This window comes from Lolium rigidum, chromosome 1 (genome assembly GCF_022539505.1).
Source record: "Lolium rigidum isolate FL_2022 chromosome 1, APGP_CSIRO_Lrig_0.1, whole genome shotgun sequence".
Taxonomy (NCBI): domain Eukaryota; kingdom Viridiplantae; phylum Streptophyta; class Magnoliopsida; order Poales; family Poaceae; genus Lolium; species Lolium rigidum.
Genome location: NC_061508.1, coordinates 105,826,116 through 105,845,028, shown reverse-complemented (window position 1 = coordinate 105,845,028; position 18,913 = coordinate 105,826,116). Strand labels below are relative to the sequence as shown.

Here is an 18,913-nt window from a genome sequence, read left to right as displayed (position 1 = left end):
TTCCTCTCCTGTGGTCCGGCTAAACAAGATGATTCGTGTTGCCTTCTTTTGGGCAAAATCCTCCTTTTGTTAATTATCTGTATTTTCTCCCACCCGTCTTCCACCTTAGTCTACCACGTATTTACTACATTGTGCAATGAATACAAAGTAACTCAAGAAATATGTACTCCCTCCGTATATAAATAGGCGTCTCACCTTTGGATAAATTTGCATGTATCTAGATACTATAATAAGTGTAAATACAACCTAATTTTGATAAAGTTGATACATCAATAAAATTGAGACATCATTTAATAGACGGAGGGAGTATATCTAGATTTATAACGAAAATAAATTGCATTTTGTTTTGACGAGAAAGAAATTAGAGTTTATTTGGTATGCTAGGCGGGTCAGTCGCTGAAGAGCCTAAAGTCTTAAGTCGTCAGTATTCACGTATGCGCACACGTAGCTCGTGCACTCCATGTGCTGGTTCTACTATTTTAGCAGAGAATAGAATGCCTCCCTTATAAGATGGTCACAAGCTCTTTAGCTTAGCAAGGTGAGACTAAACTCTCATCATGTGGTTTCACACCATGAAGAATATTCGAAAACAACTTTCTGGACATCTAATATCAGCGACAGAATGTCTTCGCATCGTAAATCGGATTGGTATGGTGGAAATAGTCTCGCATAAGATCAGCGTGTCCACTGACTCGATATCGGTCTTTGTTGGCCTTGCACTTCACCGATGGCCCACCTCAGCGCTTCGACAACGGATAATGGTCGTGCACCATGCTTGCAGCGGCGAACAAGAGTTCGGTCTCCCAGCCGGACTCCTCATCCACCGATAATTCAGTGACATTCTTGTAGAAAAACCCGATTGCCTTGCTACTCATTTGCACAAGACAATGATATTTGATAATCACTTCAATGTCTATGCCCTTGCCGGTGCAAAGGAAGAGAAGAAACTTGGACGTGATGCATATAATGAACTTGCTCGGCGACCGGACGAGCAGGTTGTGGGCGCATCGCCGAGCGAGCTGGCCAAGCTTGCGTCTCGCGAAGATTTGTTGTTCTGCCTGGTGGCGTGGAGGACAATGCGCAGGCAACTCCGGCAACACACGAGGTTAGCATCCTTCCAGGACATGGAGAGGAGTCGACAACGGCCGGGGAAGGTAGCAGCCGACCAGAAAATTTGCCGACGGCGTAGTCGGCGGCAACAACTGATGTACTTGTTGGTGACCACGGGCCGCTGGGAACTGCCGACGGGCGGGGGGGGGGGGCATGGGTTTGAGATAGAGGAGTCTTCTCTACGGCTTTCATCACTGGTGGGAGGGCCCAGGTTGGCCATAGGGAGGACGCACTCGCTATCCGGCTTGACACATCGGCGACCCAAATTTGGGAAACGGATGGGTCGGTTGCGCGAGCCGATCCGTTTGCGTCGTTTCGCTGGAGCGTACGCGGGCTGTCCACCCGTCCGCATGGACCGTTTCGAACAGCCCAGTACCGTTTGGGTCGCCCCGCCCGCAGGAGATGCCCTAGGTCTTTATGAACCTATTACTTGAAAAATATATTTTGAATACTAAAAAAATTAAAAAATTATTCGTGTGTACACCTAGACACTGTATGCCCTACACAATGTTTTTGGAAAAATGATTTTTTTTACTTGTATGATTTTTTTTTTGAGAAACACAATATGTACGCACATCCTACCTCTATGAGCACCTCCGAGAAGAAAAAAATACCACATGTGCCTCGTCATCGAGAGGAATGTTCTCCCGTTTTGAAAGAATATTTTGCTTTTATAAGAAAAAAGAACGTTCTCCGACAGGTTGGTTCTCTAAAAAAGATAATTATCGACGCTCCAATATGACTATTCACAAGACATTTATTTACCATTTTTTACACATACCATACAAATGTTGTTTTCCCAAACTTCTATCTGTGAATGTGCACGCCAATTATTTTTTTTTGGAATTTTCAACGCTTAAAATTTTATTTTTAGGCATGTTTTATAATTGGATTATGTACACTTACGAGCCAAAACACCACGCCCCGAGGAAGAACTCTTTCCACTTCAATAGCTCCTAGGGAAGTCAATGAGTACCCATTGACCAGTGTATCCGCTAGTTAAAAACTCAATAAGAGTATAGGTGTGGGACAAAATATTTCCATGAATTTGTAAATGACAAAATATCATACCCATCGAATAGAGCGGGTACAGACATACCCATTTACACATCTAAATTTGACAAAAAGTCATCGTAATGTTCTAAAATACTTAATTTTTCCCATAATCACGTCTTCATGTTGCTAGGCTGAACCTCACCCATTCTGGTCTCATAATCGCTGGCACGTTAGTGTGGATTAGACCCCAATTTTGGATTGCTTCCCCACCTATAATATTTTTTGATCCTTCTGATGTGTTGTAAACGTGGATATTTGTACCCGCAGTACCCATTTACTATGTCAGGTGATGGGTATGGGAAAAATTTGTACCCATTAACGGATATGGGTACGGGTGACGGATAAGATTGAAGGCGACAGGTACAGGTATGTGACGGCTCTACCTGTACTCCTACCCGTACCCAGCGAAAAAGCAGCGGGGCAATAGAATTGTTGCAAATAGGATGCTGAGTATTTATTCCTAAACGAATTCACTATTTTTTTAACGATCAAAGGCCTCAAATTCTGTAAGAAAATGCAAATGGACACCGTTTTTTTCTTTCTTTCTAGAACACCGGTTGAGAACTTGAGATCACCAATTCCGAGAACCGAAAGACCAAAGCATCGACCATATTTGCACGCATAGGATTTGAGTCGTACTACGAAGGATATTAATGCCCAAATCAGTGCTTGGAAACTGAACAAGTATGCGTCGCGACTCTTGGACTTTTCCCGTATGCATTCCGCGAATTTAAAGCCGGCTACAAGAACCCACCGCCAACTTCCCTTCTCCCCTCATTCTCCAAGCCGCCGGCCATGGCCTACCTCCCGCCCCACAAGCGCCACTCCAGCGGCGGCTCCGACCCCGCCCCGCCCACCTCCTCCCTCGGCTCCCTCTCCATCTCCTCTTCTTCCCCTCGTGGCCGACACCTACTCCGCCCGTCCAGCAACAAGATCATCCACGCCGCCGGCTGCGTCTCCCGCTGGTCCCCGCTCCCGCCCTTCTCCCACGACTCCGACGACGCGGACTCTTTCCGTCTCGAGCCCTTCGCGTGCGAGCCCATCGAGCGCAAGACCGGCTTCAAGCCCCTCGTCCTTTCCCTCTCCTCCCCGAAAGGCTCCCCCGCCTCCTCACCGGAGGCCGCGGCCGCCGCCATCGCCGAGAGGTTCCTGCCAGAACTCCTCGCTGCGGCGGAGAGGGCGACGCACGGTGTTCCGAGCAAGGAGTCGGAGGTAGTGAAGCTGAGCCTCGTTGCCAGGGTGGGGAAGGTCCTGTTCCAACCGTGAGTCTTTCTTCTGCTACCCGTCTCAGCTGTTTTTCATTTTTTTTTCTTCATTACTTTGTTGCGATGAGTGTGCAAAAAAATCTAAGGCTCCGTTTGGGAGCTCCATATTTTCTAAACCACATTATTCCAAAACTGAAGTATTTCACAGCCATGGCATGGAATACTGCAGTTTCGTGATACCGTAGTATTCCTCAGTTTTAGCAAAAAATGCAAGGTGTTTGGGAACTGTTGTTTCACCCTCCTCTGGACAGGTTTTTAGGCTACATACAAATAGAAAATAATGCTTCAAGCAAAGACGTGAGATGTGTATGTATAGTACAATCGACTAGAAATACTGTAAGGCGTAGATGAATAAAATGCATCACAGGCAGACTAGCCTCCCTGCAGTAGCAATTGACTAGATCGATTAGTAGCTACCCGTTTGATTAGTATCGGCAGTACCTGTCTTCTCTTCATTGCGCTCTGCCTGTCTCTTTCTTTCTCTAATACGCCAACAAGAATCCACACAGAAAATAGGCCGGCGACGGATCAAGCATGCGAGCAGATTGGGTGGAGCTTTTTTTCTAGCGTTTCTCAGTTTTGGAAAAAAGAGGTCTGGATCTCTTTTTTCAATACTGTGAAAATACTTTGTTTTGGGGAATACTGAAGTAATGAAACGGCAGTTTTTTGATCCAGCCAAACATGGCAAAGTATTTAAAACCACACTATTTTTGAAAACTGCAGTATTTCCTGAATACTTCAAATATACTTCGCTACCAAACGGAGCCTAAGTGGTAACGCTTGTGTGCGTAGTGGTGGATCGCATGTCTCCTTGGACTCGCTCCGCAAAGCTGCAAAGGCAGGGAACGAAGGATCCAAGAGCCAGGTCCGTAAATCATTCTATACCAATGTGCCCAAGGAGTGTTCTGAAGACATGGAGCGATCTGTTGTCAAGCTGATGGGTCTGGAGTTCGATTCGTCAAAAGAACACTACCATGTCAAGGTCTGCACGTCTAACAATGTGGGAGTTATCCTAGTACTAGTTTTCTGTTCAGACTAGCTAGTTAATCATTTCTGTGCTTTGAAATGTGTGATGGCAGATATTTGACAAGCACCGTAGTGATTCTATTTCTACTATGTCTTGCAAATGCACCCTGCAACAAGATGGGAAGCTTGCAATCCATAAGGTATGCCTTACACTCCGTCCTTGCTTTTATATTTGGTTCTTACAATTCTCAACTCTGGAGTTTGTGGCTATTAACCACTCCATCTTTAGGTTTAAAAGGCTAATAAATTTTACCTTCAGTCAAAGTTGTTTAGTTTGATCTGATGTAGGCGCTTTTTTGCGGTCTCTGAGCTTTTTGTTAGATAGGCTATAGGCTCCTTTTGCTTTTTTTTTTCCTATTTCTCGCCATCTTGACATTCTCTATAATACAAAATGACACGCATTTGGGCAAGTGTTCGATGAAAAACATATACAAGACCCTATAAGCACATTATGTTCCGTGATAGGTTTAGTGATAACGATTTGGTATTATAGATGTTGATATTTGTTATAAACCCAGTAAAACTAAGAGAAACTTAATAGTGCTTGTAAACCCGAATGGAGGGAGTATCATGCTTATTTTGATTCATAGGCATTGTTGGGCAATTTAGATGTAGCCACTCGTGCAAAAATAATAATTTAGAAGCATGCAAATACTTATGAAAGAATTATTGATAGAAACAAGTCAACCTCAGCCTGATAGCTTTTTTACTAAAAAGCAAGTCATTACGTTGCTTTCTTACTGACAGTTTGCTTTAAATTAATTGAAGTGAGATTGTTCTGCTCACTAGTAGATGTCTGTAACTCAGTGGTAATTGTTCATTTTTGACTCATTTTGTTACATTCTACCGCAAATATTGTTTGGTATAACATATTCCCCTGTAGATAGGTGAGGAAATCTTGAAGTTTTCTTTTATATCCTGAATAGGGGCATTTGATTAGTTTATGATATGCGATTTACATACCGTGGCTGTGCTAAATCGTTCATATGTACTACACTACTATTCATTATAAGCCAATAGCTAACAATAATTTTGCTTTGCATTCTTCTCCGATGTTACTTCTTGTGCAGGTTGAATTGGACTCAATACGACAGTTGGTGGAAGACATATCCTGTCTGTCCCAAGACCTTGACTTAAGGCTGATGTTGAGGACCAAAAGGATCCTGAAAAACTTAGATGTGAGTTCATGTTGAAACTACCTTGATCCTCACTAGAAAAAACTTATGCTCGGCAGACTCATTTGATATCACTTGCAGCCTGAGGTGGAAAATGCCATACAGAGCTTAGTGTCTTCCGCTATTCTTGATCCTAATGTAAAAGGGGCGCTCAGATGGCCACTTGGGAAGGAATCGATTGGTGAGAGGTTCAGCTTAGTTGGAGTGTGGCATACCAACTACAAAGCTTTCAGAAATAAAACATTAAGGTTAAAGCTAAGGCACTCTGACTGGTTTGATCACCGGAGCTCGACTAGAGAGGTTTCCAATGAAGTTAGCTTCAAACTAATTGGTATATCAAATAGACTGCAGGTTAGTAACAGAAAATTGATTCATAAGATAATCATGTCGCATCTATGACATCATCGAGCAAGTTACTAGATATTTTGTTATATTTTACTTTTATGCATTTTATGTAGGCAAATGTTCTTCCTTAAAAAATGTTCAAATAACCTTTAAAAAGTCTAATGAAATATGAACGTCTTAAATTTTTTTTTTTTGGGGAATATGAACGTCTTAATTTCGTGCCAACATATGGGTACTCTGACCTCTAATTATCGTTGGTGTATTTCTTGAATTGATGGTGGATTGAACAGCACATTCATTGTCCTCTTGTTCATTTCCCAGGACGGTAATAAAGAGGTGGACTCTGTGAAGGAGATGCTGGAATGTGCTGTGCGGATGATCTGGGACAGTGCTTTGTGCTACAAGATGGTGTACTGAGCTCGGTGGTCGGGTTTGCAGTAGGCCGACAAGTACATTGCATATCGTGGTTGCTTAACGATGTTATTGTTGGTTTGAAACCTGCTGTGTAAATAGTTTAGCTTTGCAATGAATTTACTGAATATGAGGTCATTGCTACCTTCGAGTTGCAACATTCAGATTGCGCTTCTACCTTTTTTTTTTTCAGTAGCGCAAGTCTTCATTCTTAGGCATGTCTCTCCTAGGGTTCTGGCTGTTTACTTCTATCGATTTTAACTTGGTTCACTAGGGTTGACCCGCTTGATCTGATAGGTCAAAGTTAAGGTCATGCGGCCTGGGTTACTTTTGCTTGTTTCCACTAGACTAATTATCTAGGAGGGAGAGGTTAGCCTTGATGGGCAGGTGGTACCGGAGAGAGACACTTTTCGATATTTGGGGTCCATGTTGCAGTAGGATGGCGATATCGATGAAGATGTGGGCCACCGAATCAAGGCTGGTTGGATAAAGTGGCGTCAAGCTTCTGGCGTACTCTGTGACAACAGAGTGCCACAAAAGGTAAAAGGCAGGTTTTATAAGACAGTTATCCGACCTGCGATGTTGTATGACGCGGAGTGTTGGCCAACGAAGAGACGACATATCCAACAGTTAAGTGTAGCAGAGATGCGCATGTTGAGATGGATATGTGGCCACACAAGAAAGGATTGGGTACGGAATGACGATATACGGGAGATAGTAGGGGTAGCACCGATTGAAGAGAAGCTGGTCCAACATCGTCTCAGATGGTTTGGACATATCCAACGGAGGCCTTCGGAAGCGCCAGTGCATAGCGGACGGATAAAGCGTGCTGAGAATGTTAAGAGGGGTCGTGGTAGACCAAACTTGACATGGAAGGAGTCCGTTAAGAGAGACCTGAAGGTTTGGAATATCGACAAAGATTTAGCCATGGACAGGGGTGCGTGGAAGTTAGCTATCCACGTTCTGAAACCATGACTTGGCTTCGAGATCTTATGAGTTTTAAATCTAGCCTACCCCAACTTGTTGTTGTTGTTGTATCGGTGATCCAACTATATATATTTTTGTTGCTTTCTTTTAGGCCAACTCCTCCTCTAGCTTTGGCTGGCAATCCAACCTTTCGACGTGATGTTTGCTGATTAATAAGATGAACTGAACAATTAAGATGTCGTCGATGAATCCTATTTGCTGAATAATAAGATGAACTAAACAAATAAGATGTCCGCGATGACATCCTTACTTTTGATACTATTCTAGTCTTCTTTGTGCTATGCATGTATTTTATTTTTGCTATCAGTCTATATATACATGCTTCTTCAGCTGCTATGCATTTATTGCGTAATCTTTCTATTCTTAATAGGTGATCCCATTTCTCTTCACATGCAGTCTATCCATCTCATTAAACATCCTTAACCAATCCTAACTTGCCAAGTCATGCAAGCCTTACACCATCATTCACCATGTCATCCACCGCATCATAAAGAAATTATGTTTATAGCATTATTATCTCTACTTTTCAATACCAAGTAACGTCACCCCCACCATTATGCATCCATTGATCATCCGGGCGCTGAGGGAGCTCAAACGTTTTGCCTTCAGTTCTCCTTCTAGCGAAGCTAACGTTCCATGTTCTTTAATGCGAATGGAATTGTTTCTCTGCATGTTGCGATCCTTAACTCTCTACTAATCCTCTCCCCTTCTCTTTAATTCCCACTAGGTAGGCCTATCCCTCACGCCATATATTACCTCTTCCCAGAAAGGCAACCACCATGCCACTATGGGCAATATCTGTCTCCAGAACACACGCTGCTAGCGATCGATCAATAAGTTGGTTTTAAGTTCATCCATCGGGTGCTGCTACAATGATTTTTTCTTTCATCACGCCATCTTCCAATGGCAAGTGAAAGGAGCCGCATGTGGTGACTGCCTCAAAGGCGTGGGCTTGCAGAGGAAGGAGACATATATTATATGGATGCTTAGACATGGTGTTTTCAAGGAAAAAAAAAAGGTAAGTTTTGGTATTGTGTTTCATCTCTTCTATTTTTACATCTTCTTTGAACAGGATGTGGAAGACTGGTAATATCAATCTCCGGTTAATTGGAGTCTTCTGGCTGTTAACTGATCGAGCATTGTCAGCACTCATTTTTGCCTCTGGATAATGGTTCGACAACCAGTTGTTGCCACCAATCAACTTGGGATTAACTATTTTGAAGCTCCACTTCTAAGCCACCGTGGTATTTGTCTAATGAATGGTTGATTGTTGCTTTAGATTAAACTTCAGTGATGAGTAGCATGGAAAGTAATAATAATATATTGATATGTGCAGTTATGTATAACTGAATTTCGGATACAATTTTTGTACAGGTTTGTTACTCAAAATCCGTATTCCTGATTAGATGTCCTAGACTGCCTGTTTCTTTCCATTGATTACCTTTTTAAATTTCTTCCAAATCATTTGTGTTTGGTATCATATTGTAAATTACTATGCTTTGAGTGCATTCTATATAGCGTTCTTGACTGTTTCCAATCACTAATTTCCCATGTTTAAGAACTATTTTCTATTCAGCTTTGCATGATTAGCTTTACTCTCCTGTACTCTCCTGTTGAAGTGAGTTTTTTTGAGAATGGAAGCTGACCCTAATTAATTATGTGCGGCAAAACATATACTTGATTATAACATTTCAAACGGTTTTCGTCATACCCTGTGAAAAAAAGGGTTTCTCTATAAAACCTATCAATGATTGTGTGGTATACATATGCAATTGCTTTCCGGTACACTCACTTATCATTTTGATGTGAACTACTAGGCACAACATGGCCGAGGCTCATGCAGCTTTACAAACAATTACTTACTCAACTAATCTGGCCATATCGGGCAAGTTAGAACTATTCATATGATTTTTTGGAAGAAATGTTTCATTACTACAGTTTACTAAACAATTTAATTATTCAATTAGTGTGATCTATTGACCAAATACTTTGTCTGCAGCATCAACAAATATTGACTCATTTCACGCAAGTTATATCGAGTATAGGATGGTCTTATTCTATCTCGAGAAATTTGCATGCTTACAAAATTTACTATATGTAACTTTTTTATAAATTCCCGCAGCAACGTGCGGGGTATCATCTAGTATATTAAATACTAGACAACACAAATATGGGTGAAAAAATACAGATCATTAGCTAGCGGCTCAGTGTTGTCCGGGCAATTTCTCATGGCATGCTCCGAGTATTGCACCCCATACCTTCTAGTTGCAACTTTCAGACTGCGCTTCTACTTCCTTCTATTTCTCATTTTTTTCAGCAGCGACAGCCTTCGTCCCTTAGGTTGTGGCTGCTTGCCTGCCGGTCTTCCTCTCCTGTGGCCCGGCTAAACAAGATGATTTGTGTTGCCTTCTTTTGGGCAAAATCCTCCTCTTGATAATGATCTGTATTTTCTCCCAACTGTCCTCCACCTTAGTCTACTACGTATTTACTACATTATGCAATAAATACAAAGTAACTTAATAAACATGTATATATAGATTCATAGCGAAAATAAAGTGCGCTTTGTTTTGACGAGGAAAAAAGTAGAGTTTATTTGGTATGCTAGAGGTGCGACGACCTCGACTACGACAACGACGCCACATACATCACCGACGAGCAGCGGGCTCTACTCACGTTGTTCAAGACCTCCCAGCGCAATGAGGCCACATGGTAGCTCATGGCCGTGGAGTGGCAAGCCGTGGTGAACAGGTGTGCGGCTGTCCATGTCTCCTCGGTGGCGGCCCATCGCGCAGCGTGCTAGGTGGTGGAGGAGGCAAGGCGGAGCCGGCATGCGAGCAAGGGCCAGGAGAATTATGAGCTAGAAGGGGAGGCCACAACGATGGTGGTGGAGGACGAGGCGAGGGAGCGGAACAGAGCCGGCCACGACGCCGACATGGAGGTGTTGTTACTTGCAAAGCCAGCTCGCTGGAACGTCGCCATGGTGGAGGCCCATGCGCACCGGAAGGCGGAGAACGAGGCAAAGCTGACCCTCCGTGAGCACGACAGGGGAGATTATGTCCATGTTGTTGAAGTGTATAAGTAGATTGCCTAGCCCTTTCCATCAGTTCAGATTTTTTGGTTCAATTGGCTAGTGCATGAAGTTTAACATGGTATCAGAGCAAGGGTCTCAAGTTCGAGTCCTGACTTTCACAATTTATTCTAAATTCCCCGCAGCCTCCTGCCGCGCACGGCCTCCCGCTGCCTCTTTGCCTCTCTACACGTGTTGACTTATCTTCTCGTCTTCCCGTCACACGTGAGAGGGGGTGTTGAAGTGTATAAGTAGATTGCCTAGCCCTTTCCATCAGTTCGGACTTTTGGTTCAATTGGCTAGTGCATGAAGCTTAACACATGTCTAGGACCAGGCATCGCCGTGATGAGAGGGAGCATCGCCATGCGCAGCAGGAGACCTGAGATTTAGGCTCGCGCTGTGGCCCCGATGTTGCCGACCCCACCGGCCAGAACGGCAACCAATAGGTCGTGCGACTGAGAGTAGCCTCAGCAATTGTAGGGCGTGCGACATCAAATATATACGATTATCTCCTATTTTACGTTTAACCCCTCCGTAAAAAGATGTGTCATTTTGGCCAAATATTAATAAAAACTCCCTAACTATTTTTCGAGTATATGACTAACGGCCCAGGGTGAAACAAGAGGACACATGAATGATTTGCGCCATGCTTGCGGCATCACATTCCTTGCCTAAATATGGGCGGGGGAATGGGTCGGTGCGAACGACTTAATCTTGCGTCGAGCCGCTGCTGGAAATATGCCCTAGAGACAATCATAGATGACGTATTTATCAATGTATTCATAAAGTAAGGTTGTCCCTGTATGAACTCTTATATGTATCATCGAATACGTGATTCAGTTGTGGAACTATATATTATGTTGTTTATGAACTGTCTTTAGTTATTGAGGTTGTGTTGGACACACGACTCAGACTAATATGCAAGTCGGTTAATGACACGGTTCCACTTGTCATGGGCATGGTCCATGCTAATCCGATTTACACGGACTCTGCCAAAGTGTTTAGCGAGTCGAACTAACCCACAATGAGATGCAACGAGCAATTCGTCATTTGCATGTCTCAGTCAATTCTTAGACCTAAGGTTATTATGATCCGAGTTGTGGACCGGTCAACTTAGGTTCTGTCAAATGATGTTCTATAAAAAAGCATAGTTTTAAATAGCCGGCTATAGTCCCGCTATAGTCTGGCTATAGCCTTTCGAGCAAGGTGCGGCTAAAGGCATTCGCATGCTAAAATATCGCTATAGTCGCTATAGGCTTTTTTTCACATGTAGCGGCTATATCCTATATCAGGCTATTTTAAAACTATGATAAAAAAATAAAGACAGAGTTCATGTCGACTGAGAAACAAACGTGTGACATGTATAACCAAGATGGGATTTTGCCCCTCCACTTGGAGAGATATTGAAAGTGCATGGAGCCCCCATGTGTGGTTTTGGTAATTAATGACAATCCCTATGGACTAATGTTTGCATTGAGTTATATTTGTAGGAGTTGTCCATAGGCAACTCTTGAACCATATGTTGGCTTCAAGGTTGCAATAAGAAGAATTTGATGAAGGATATCAAGTGTCAAGTATGTCTTGAAGATGAAGATGAAGTGAGCCCTCAAGTTACTTCAAGACATCAACATGTTTGTATTAGGTTGCAATAAGAAGAAATCGATGAAGGATATCAAGTGTCAAGTATGTCTTGAAGATGAAGATGAAGTGAGCCCTCAAGTTACTTCAAAACATCAACATGATGAAGAATGAAGAAATGAAGTGCAAGTTCAAGATGAGCCAACTCGAAGAGTTCATAAGTTTGAAGCTTGCCATGGAGAAATGAAGTGCAAGTTCAAAATGAGCCATCTCGAAGAGATCTTTTGCTTGAGTCTTGCCATCCATATGATGATCATGGATATGTGAAGATGCGCCGAAGAAGAAGCTCTCCCATGGTGGATTATGGGGGAGCAATCCACATGGTGGTCATGGTTAAGTGAAGATGCGCCGAAGAAGCAGCTCTCCCATGGTGGTTTATGGGGGAGCAATCTACAAGACTTCGTCAAGCAAGCACAAGCAAGAAAGGCGTTCCATCTTGTTGAGGTCAAGATCGTCGTCATCAAGCTCAAGTGGAATGCGCAAGTATAAGGTTTGCTCTTGATAGGGTTTCTTTCTCACCGGTCTCATAGTGTAGTTGGAGACCGGTTTATAGTTTAGTTGTCGTACTATCAAGAGGGCTCTCGAGTGAGTAACTCGATCGTATCGTTCGGAGAGAGCTCAAACCTTTGCATCCTTGCATCATCTTTCTTGGTTGTTATTTGGACCTTATCCATGTGATGTTTTAGAGCTTGTGCTTATTCTCATGACAAGATCTAGTTCATCGAAAACGGATTTCGCATAGATCACTTGTTGCGTTTTCGAGTTTGGTTCATCATCTTTCTTGGTTATTATTTGGATCTTATCCATGTGATTATTTAGAGCTTGTGCTTATTCTCATGGCAAGCTCTAGTTCATCAAGAATGGTTTTTGCACGGGCAACTTGTTGCATTTTCGAGATTGGAGGTTTTACCGGTATGTCTTGTTTAGATAGGTCAAACCTTTCATCATTTATTTCTATCCTCCCTTGTTGGACTATGATGGTTTCCTGCATGATCTTGTAGAGCTTGTTCCTAGCTTCAAAACAAGCCCAAGATCATCAAAATCGGAGTCCGGATGCTAAAGTTATGCCCTTTTTAGTTTTGGTGTTTCTGCAGTTTGCTAGGCCGGATTTTCCGGGCAGGATATTTCCAAAATATCCGGCCCCCTCAAAATAGGCTAAGGACCAGAAGAAAAGCAGCTCTGGATAGGGGCCGGACATTTGGCCGGATTTTTACCAGGTTTTGTCCCTGAGGCCGGATTATCCGGGGGGCGGATTATCCGGCCCCAACTTGGGCCGGAATATCCGGCCCTGGTTTTGCCCAACGGCTCGATTTTCTTGGGGGGTATAAATACCCCCTTCTTCCTCCTTGGGCTGTGGCTTCTCTGACTCTCTCTCCTCCATTGTTGAACTAGAGAAGCTTGCTCTATCTCTCAATCCCTCCATGATTCTTGCCCCCATTTGAGGGAAAAGAGAGAGGAGATCTAGATCTACATTTCCACCAATCAAATCCATCTCTTTGTGAGTGGAACTCTCTAGATCTTGATCTTGGTGTTCTTTGTGAATTCCTTTGTTCTTCCTCTCTTATTCCCCCAATAGCTTTTGTAGCTTTGTTGGAATTTGAGAGAGAAGGACTTGAGCATCTTTGTGGTGTTCTTGCCATTGCATTTGGTGCATCGGTTTGAGTTCTCCACGGTGATTCGTGGTGGTGAAAGCAAGAAGGTTGTTACTCTTGGGTTCTTGGAACCCTAGACGGATTCTAGGCCTTTGTAACGGTTTGTTGGGAGCCTCCAATTAAGTTGTGGATGTGTGCCCCAATCTTTGTGTAAGGCCCGGTTTCCGCCTCGAAAGAAATCCCTTAGTGGAACCGTGACCTAGGCCTTTGTGGCGAGGGTCACCGGAGATTTAGGTGAGGCGCCTTCGTGGCGTTCGGTGTGTGGTGTGAGTACCGCATCTTGGGGTGAGGCCTTTGTGGCGTTGGTGTGCATCGAGCAACCACACCTCAAGGTGAGCCTCTTGTGGCGTTTGGGAGCACTAAGCCACCGCACCTCTCCAACGGAGATTAGCACTCGCAAGAGTGTGAACTTCGGGATAAATCTTCGTCTCCCGCGTGCCTCGGTTATCTCTATACCCGAGCTCTTTACTTATGCACTTTACCTTGTGATAGCCATCGTGCTTGAAGTTATATATATCTTGCTATCACATAAGTTGCTTGTATTGCTTAGCATAAGTTGTTGGTGCACATAGGTGAACCATAGTATATAGGCTTTGGGCTTGACAAAGTAAACGCTAGTTTTATTCCGCATTTGTTAAGCCCATCTCGTAAAAGTTTTAAACCGCCTATTCACCCCCCCTCTAGGCGACATCCGTGTCCTTTCAATTGGTATCAGAGCAAGGTCTCTCATTCTTAGGCTTCACCGCCTTGAGAGTAAAGATGTCGGTTAGGGGATTAGCGCACAATAACTTGTTTATATTTGATGGCACAAATTATGATCTTTGCAAAATTTATGTGCTTAAAATCTTACGGGGTATGTCCCCGGACATGGAGCGATTTCTTGGCATGGGTTTTTCTTCTCCTAAGGATCCTCAAAATTTATCTCTTGAGGAGGAGAAAAACTCTTGCCTCGATGCTCTTGCTTCTCATGTGTTTTCCATTGTTGTGAGCAATGTAGTTACTTCGTCAATCATGCCTTTTGGGAGCTCTCATGAATTATGGACAAAGCTTCAAGACAAATATGATGTGTCCAATATTATTAAGGATGATTGTATTGCTTCCACTTCCGGCCGTGATGAGTTCTCATCTTCATCCACTTCACCAATGTGTGGCAAGACACAAAGTAATGATATGGTGAGTGGTGATGGAAATTGCAATGTCGGTATTGAGCTTACTATTGATGATCCTTCATCTATATCTCATTGCAATGGTTCATCTTTGGACTTAAACACATCTAGCACTAGAAATGATTTACATGCTTGTGTTGATAGTCCTTTCATATCATGTGTAAGTTGCTTGAATAAATCTAATGATGATATGCTTGCTTTGTCTTGTGGCCATGATAAAAAATGCTTCTATTTCCTCTAGTTGTTGTGTGACTAACATTGTAGAGGAAACCAAAGATTCTATTGGTCAAGACAAGATCTTGAAAGGAGCCTCAAGTAACTCCTCATCTTTATCTCACGGTTCTCATATGTGCCTTATGGCCAAGGGTTCCACGGTATCTCCTACCATGGAACCTCATACTTCTCGTGGTGATAAGGATGAGGATGTTTATGAAGAAGAGGATTGGGTTGTCTCTCTACGCGATAAGGGTAAGAGTGTATTCAAGGTTATTTTCAAAGATAAAATTGCTTGCTCTTACTTCTTTGAAATCTTGACTACCGCTATTGAGAGCCAAAAACTTATTTGGATGCATGAGAACACCATTGATAAAAAAGGTGCTCTTGAACGTGAGTACGCCAATGATGTGGCATCTCTAAAGGATGAACTTGAAGAAGAACAAACCACCAAGGAAGCTCTTGAGGAAACCTTTGCTCTAGAATTGTCTAGAGAAAAGGAAAACCAGGATAGAGCTCTTGAGGTGGCAAATGAACTAAAGCTAAAAAATGATAAGCTTGTGTTTGTTAATGCTAAACTCCTTGAGGATTTTGAGCAACTCAAAAAGGGCTCAAGGGTTATTGAGAGTGCGCTCACCAAACTCACCGAGTCGCATGAGCAACTTAAAGCTTCTTATCTAAAATAGCATGACAAATTGCCTTCTCCCATTGCTATTAATAATGATGTGTGTGCTACTAACTCTACTTCTTGTGAAGCATCTATCTTGAAGGAGAATGTTGAGCTAAGGGCTCAACTTAAATTGCTAACTAGCAATTATGGGAAATTGGAAGAAAATCATGGAAAGCTTTCTAGCTCCTATGAGGATCTTCTAGCCTCTCATGATAGGCTAAAGTTAGCTCATGAGGCTATAATATCTAAGGCAACACCTTGTGAGCCTCATGTGGGTACTAGCACTACTACTCAAAATGTTATATTGCCATGTGCTAGTCCTAGTAATTCATCCACTCATAATATTGCTAAATCTTGTGATGAATTATCTTCCTTGCCTTGTTGCTCTAACAATGAAGGTTCTACTTCCTCTAGTACTTGTGTTGTTACTAACCATGTATAGGAAATCAAAGAGCTCAAGGCCCAAGTCTCTTCTTTGAAGAACGACTTGGTAAAGGGTCATGAAGGGAAATGCAAACTTGACAAGATGTTAAGTGTGCAACAATCCCCCAATGACAAGAGTGGACTTGGATTCAACTCCAACAACAAGCACAAGTCCAAGAACAACAAGATTAAGAAGGGCCAATTACAAGTCAAAGACCCGGCCAAGATTGTTTGCTTTAAGTGCAAAACTGAAGGGCATCATGTTAGATCTTGCCCTTTGAAGAAGAAGCAAAAAAGGGAAGGGGCCTCAAGCTCAAACTCATATTCAACCTCAAGTTGAAGAAATGCCACTTCCCAAGAAGAATCAAGCCAATGCTCCCATTGTGGAGAAATCTAGTGAGAAGAAGGAGAAGAAAAGAACTTGCTACATATGCCGTGAGAAGGGCCACATCTCCTCCTTTTGCACTATTGGTACCTCATCCAACTCTATCACCATTGATGATGTTTATTCTCTTCGTAAGGATGAGGGTGGCAATGTGTTTGCCAAATTTGTTGGTGCTCAAAGTGGTGTCAAGAAAAGAACCATTTGGGTTGCCAAGCCTCTTGTGACTAACCTCTTAGGACCCAACTTAGTTGGGGACCAACAATCCAAAACTTGATCAATAGGTGCTTGTTGGAGGGCATTGGAGACTTGGCTACATCATGAAGTATTAAGGGATCTTCATCATTTATATTATATCAAGCCAAGTCTTTTGATTATCTTGCTACTATCATATATCCAATGTTCCTCCTTGCGGTAACTTGTTATCAACTCATTTATATTGAAAATTACTCGCCCCTTTGCATGTGTTAGTTTTGTTCCTAACATGTGTTTGTATATGTTGTGCTTCCTAATTGTTTTGCTTGAGAAATCAAGTCTATGCATGTTGGGTTGCACACCATGTATTTGTGTTTGTGTTGGAGCCTCTTTGCATCTTGTTGTATCTTATATGGCTCTTATGAGCGATTAATGGACAATCCCATTTTGGGGGAGTAATATTCCTTTGGGAATTTCATGATCCTAAACAATGTGTGTACATGAGGAATATCACTTAGAATTGATATTGCAAGATTATCTAGTCGCTATGTGGTATGTCATCTTCATGAGAAATTCAAATTCTAATGTCCATTAATATCTCTACTTGGATCTTATTTGCCTCTTGTGAAAATAAATTCCTTATCACATTATGGGGGAGTAATAAGCTTTGTGCATATTACAAGCCTAGAAAATGTGAACATTTGAGGTTGTGTCACATAGAATTGATACCATAATTTATCTCTCTCCTATGTGGCATGTTTGCTCAAACAAGCTCCAATTTGCTTAAATGGCTTCATTGCTAATATCTTTGTGGATCTTATTTGTGAAAGTTTTTCTTGGCATGGTTTTTCACAACGTGTCCCTCAATACATTTTTGGAAAACCATGTGCTTCAAGTCATACTATTAATTGCTTTGCATGTTGGTATGAATACTATTAATTGCTTTGCATGTTGGTACGAATACTATTAATTGCCTTGCATGTTGGTATGACTAAATGAAGCTATCAAGAAACTATCTTTGCATGATGGTTAACTCTTATCTTTTACCATATGCTTTGTTCGTTGTAAATATAATCTTATGTAAACTTACAAACTACCACCGGAAAATATTTCATAATACCTCTTGTCCTAGGACAAGTGGTAATCAATTATGAGGTAGATATTTATTGATCATATCTACATTGGCTCTTGTGTTCAAGTTTCCTTATTTATTGCCATGAATTTGTTTTGCTTTGACTCCCATGTGTCTTCCTTGCAACTTTTGGATCTAATTTGTCTATTCAAACTTTCTTAGCATTTTTTAGTAGATATAGGTAGCGTGATGATCCTAGTTTTGTGCATTTTGTATCCATATTCTAAATCCTAGATAATGCACTAATCTTGGGGGAGCTCTCCTATATTTGTTATAATTCTTAAACTTCTCTTGATCATTATCAAAAATTTGGTTTTGGGAGACTTAAATTTTCTTTTTGGTACTTTGTGCCATCATAAAAAGTGTCGAGGGTTTGGTTTATTTGTTGGAACCTTGCTCTCTTGGGAGTTGGTTATCTCATTCCTTTGTGCTTAGGCTTAATTAGCTTCTTATAATGAGATAAGTCTTTGGAGTCAATCTTGTGTTGATTTGATTCTTTGATATAATTTGGGCAACCATTGTCTCTTGATTTATTTGATGTTTTGTCCAAATTGTATTTTCCTTTTGTCCTTGAAAGTATTGTGCATGCATATTTAATATATGTATATCTTATGGCATGTGTCACTTTCATTGATCCAATATATAGGGTAAACTCCATCAAATCCTAATTTGGCTAAGATGTGCATGAAATTCAATTTCATATCTATATGCACATAGAATTGTGGAGTTTGTCCTATATGTTGTAGTGTGTCTAACTACTTCGGACCCAATTAGTTTGGGGACCATTTTGTACTTACCTTTGTGTTAGGTACAATGGATATGCATTGGATGCTTGTCTCACTCTTGGAAAGAAGTGGTGACTCAATGGTAACTTGAGGCAAGCTAGGATGGTCAACGAACACATATCTACTACATCCACACCAATGCTATCTTGGTAACAAGTATCTTCTCATGCATACTTTTCTTGTATCCAACCTTATGGTTGCATCTTGGCATGAAT

At 42.0% G+C, this 18,913-nt stretch overlaps 1 protein-coding gene across 1 annotated transcript; it reads left to right on the top strand.

Annotated features, from left to right (window-relative positions):
- Window positions 1-2,961: 2,961 nt before the first annotated feature.
- On the top strand, window positions 2,962-6,475 carry LOC124679177. Its single transcript, XM_047214984.1, has 6 exons — window positions 2,962-3,428; window positions 4,224-4,413; window positions 4,511-4,597; window positions 5,528-5,635; window positions 5,714-5,983; window positions 6,299-6,475. The coding sequence occupies exons 1-6, from the start codon at window positions 2,962-2,964 to the stop codon at window positions 6,392-6,394; spliced, it is 1,218 nt and encodes a 405-aa protein (XP_047070940.1). The 3' UTR covers window positions 6,395-6,475.
- Window positions 6,476-18,913: the final 12,438 nt, after the last annotated feature.

Excerpts from the sequence above, each read along its gene's own strand:
- LOC124679177 (XM_047214984.1), top strand. The coding sequence starts at position 2,962 with ATGGCCTACCTCCCGCCCCACAAGCGCCACTCCAGCGGCGGCTCCGAC. Across the intron at positions 4,414-4,510 it reads AAGAACACTACCATGTCAAG|ATATTTGACAAGCACCGTAG; the intron begins GTCTGCACGTCT and ends GTGTGATGGCAG. Across the intron at positions 5,984-6,298 it reads GTATATCAAATAGACTGCAG|GACGGTAATAAAGAGGTGGA; the intron begins GTTAGTAACAGA and ends TTCATTTCCCAG.